Source organism: Cyprinodon variegatus, unplaced genomic scaffold (genome assembly GCF_000732505.1).
Source record: "Cyprinodon variegatus isolate N-32 unplaced genomic scaffold, C_variegatus-1.0 Scaffold429, whole genome shotgun sequence".
NCBI classification, from domain to species: Eukaryota; Metazoa; Chordata; class Actinopteri; order Cyprinodontiformes; family Cyprinodontidae; genus Cyprinodon; species Cyprinodon variegatus.
Window position 1 is genome coordinate 130,498 of NW_015150882.1, and position 919 is coordinate 131,416.

General features: G+C 64.0%; 1 protein-coding gene across 1 annotated transcript in view; it reads right to left on the bottom strand.

Moving 5' to 3' along the window:
• Nucleotides 1–446: 446 nt before the first annotated feature.
• LOC107093498 (period circadian protein-like) overlaps nt 447–919 on the bottom strand; it is a 70,872-nt gene continuing 70,399 nt past the window's right edge. The window contains exon 3 of the mRNA XM_015388595.1: nt 447–680. Within this exon, the coding sequence (XP_015244081.1) occupies nt 447–680 (234 nt within the window). The remainder of the gene's footprint in view (nt 681–919) is intronic.

Below are 919 nucleotides of genomic sequence, written 5' to 3' on the forward strand. Positions count from 1 at the left end.
CGGCAGACCCCCAGAGCATCAGCTTCGCCTCCGGCCCCGCAGCAGACCCCCGGAGCGTCGGCTTCGCCTTTGGCCCCGCGGCAGACCCCCGGAGCGTCATCTTCACCGCCGACCCCGCGGCAGACCCTCAGAGCGTCAGCTTCGCCTCCGGCCCCGCAGCAGGACCCCGGAGCGTCGGCTTCGCCTCCGGCCCCGCGGCAGACCCCCAGAGCGTCGGCTTCGCCTCCGATCCCGCAGTCGACCACATAAGACTCTACTCCATTGCCGGATCCTAGGCCGGCCTCCAGAACCTCAGCCATGCCTCCGGCCCGGCAGTGGTCTTCCCAAGACGCTGCTTCGTCTCCAGCCCTGCGGTCAGCCTCCTGAGCATCTGCCTCGCCTCCGTCTCAACGGTCGACCTCCTGAGCAGCTACTACGCCTCCGCTGCCGGCTCCACGATAGGCCACCTAAGACTGTGTCCTGCTGCCAGTACCTCGCCCGGCCACCTGAGACTCTGACCCGCTGCCGGTCCCTCGGCCGGCTACCTGAGACTCTGCCCCGCTGCCGGTCCCTCGGCCGGCCACCTGAGACTCTGCCCTGCTGCCGGTCCCTCGGCCGGCCACCTGAGACTCTGTCTCGCTGCCGGTCCCTCGGCCGGCCACCTGAGACTCAGTCCCGCTGCCGGTCCCATGACCGGCTACCTGAGATGTTACCCAAGATATGTTTGGGGTTTTCTTTTGTTTTCATCCACCGTAAGTGGATTGTTTTCTGTTCTGGACTTTGTTTTTGCCCTCCTGGCCTGTTTCCTCCATCGCCCACTCTGGGTGGGTTGTTTTTTGTTTTCTGGACTCTGTTTTTTGTTCCTGGCCCTCCTTGCCTTAGTGCCCCCTCCGCCCACCCTGGGTGTGTTGTTTTTTGTTTTCTGGACTTTGTTTTTTGT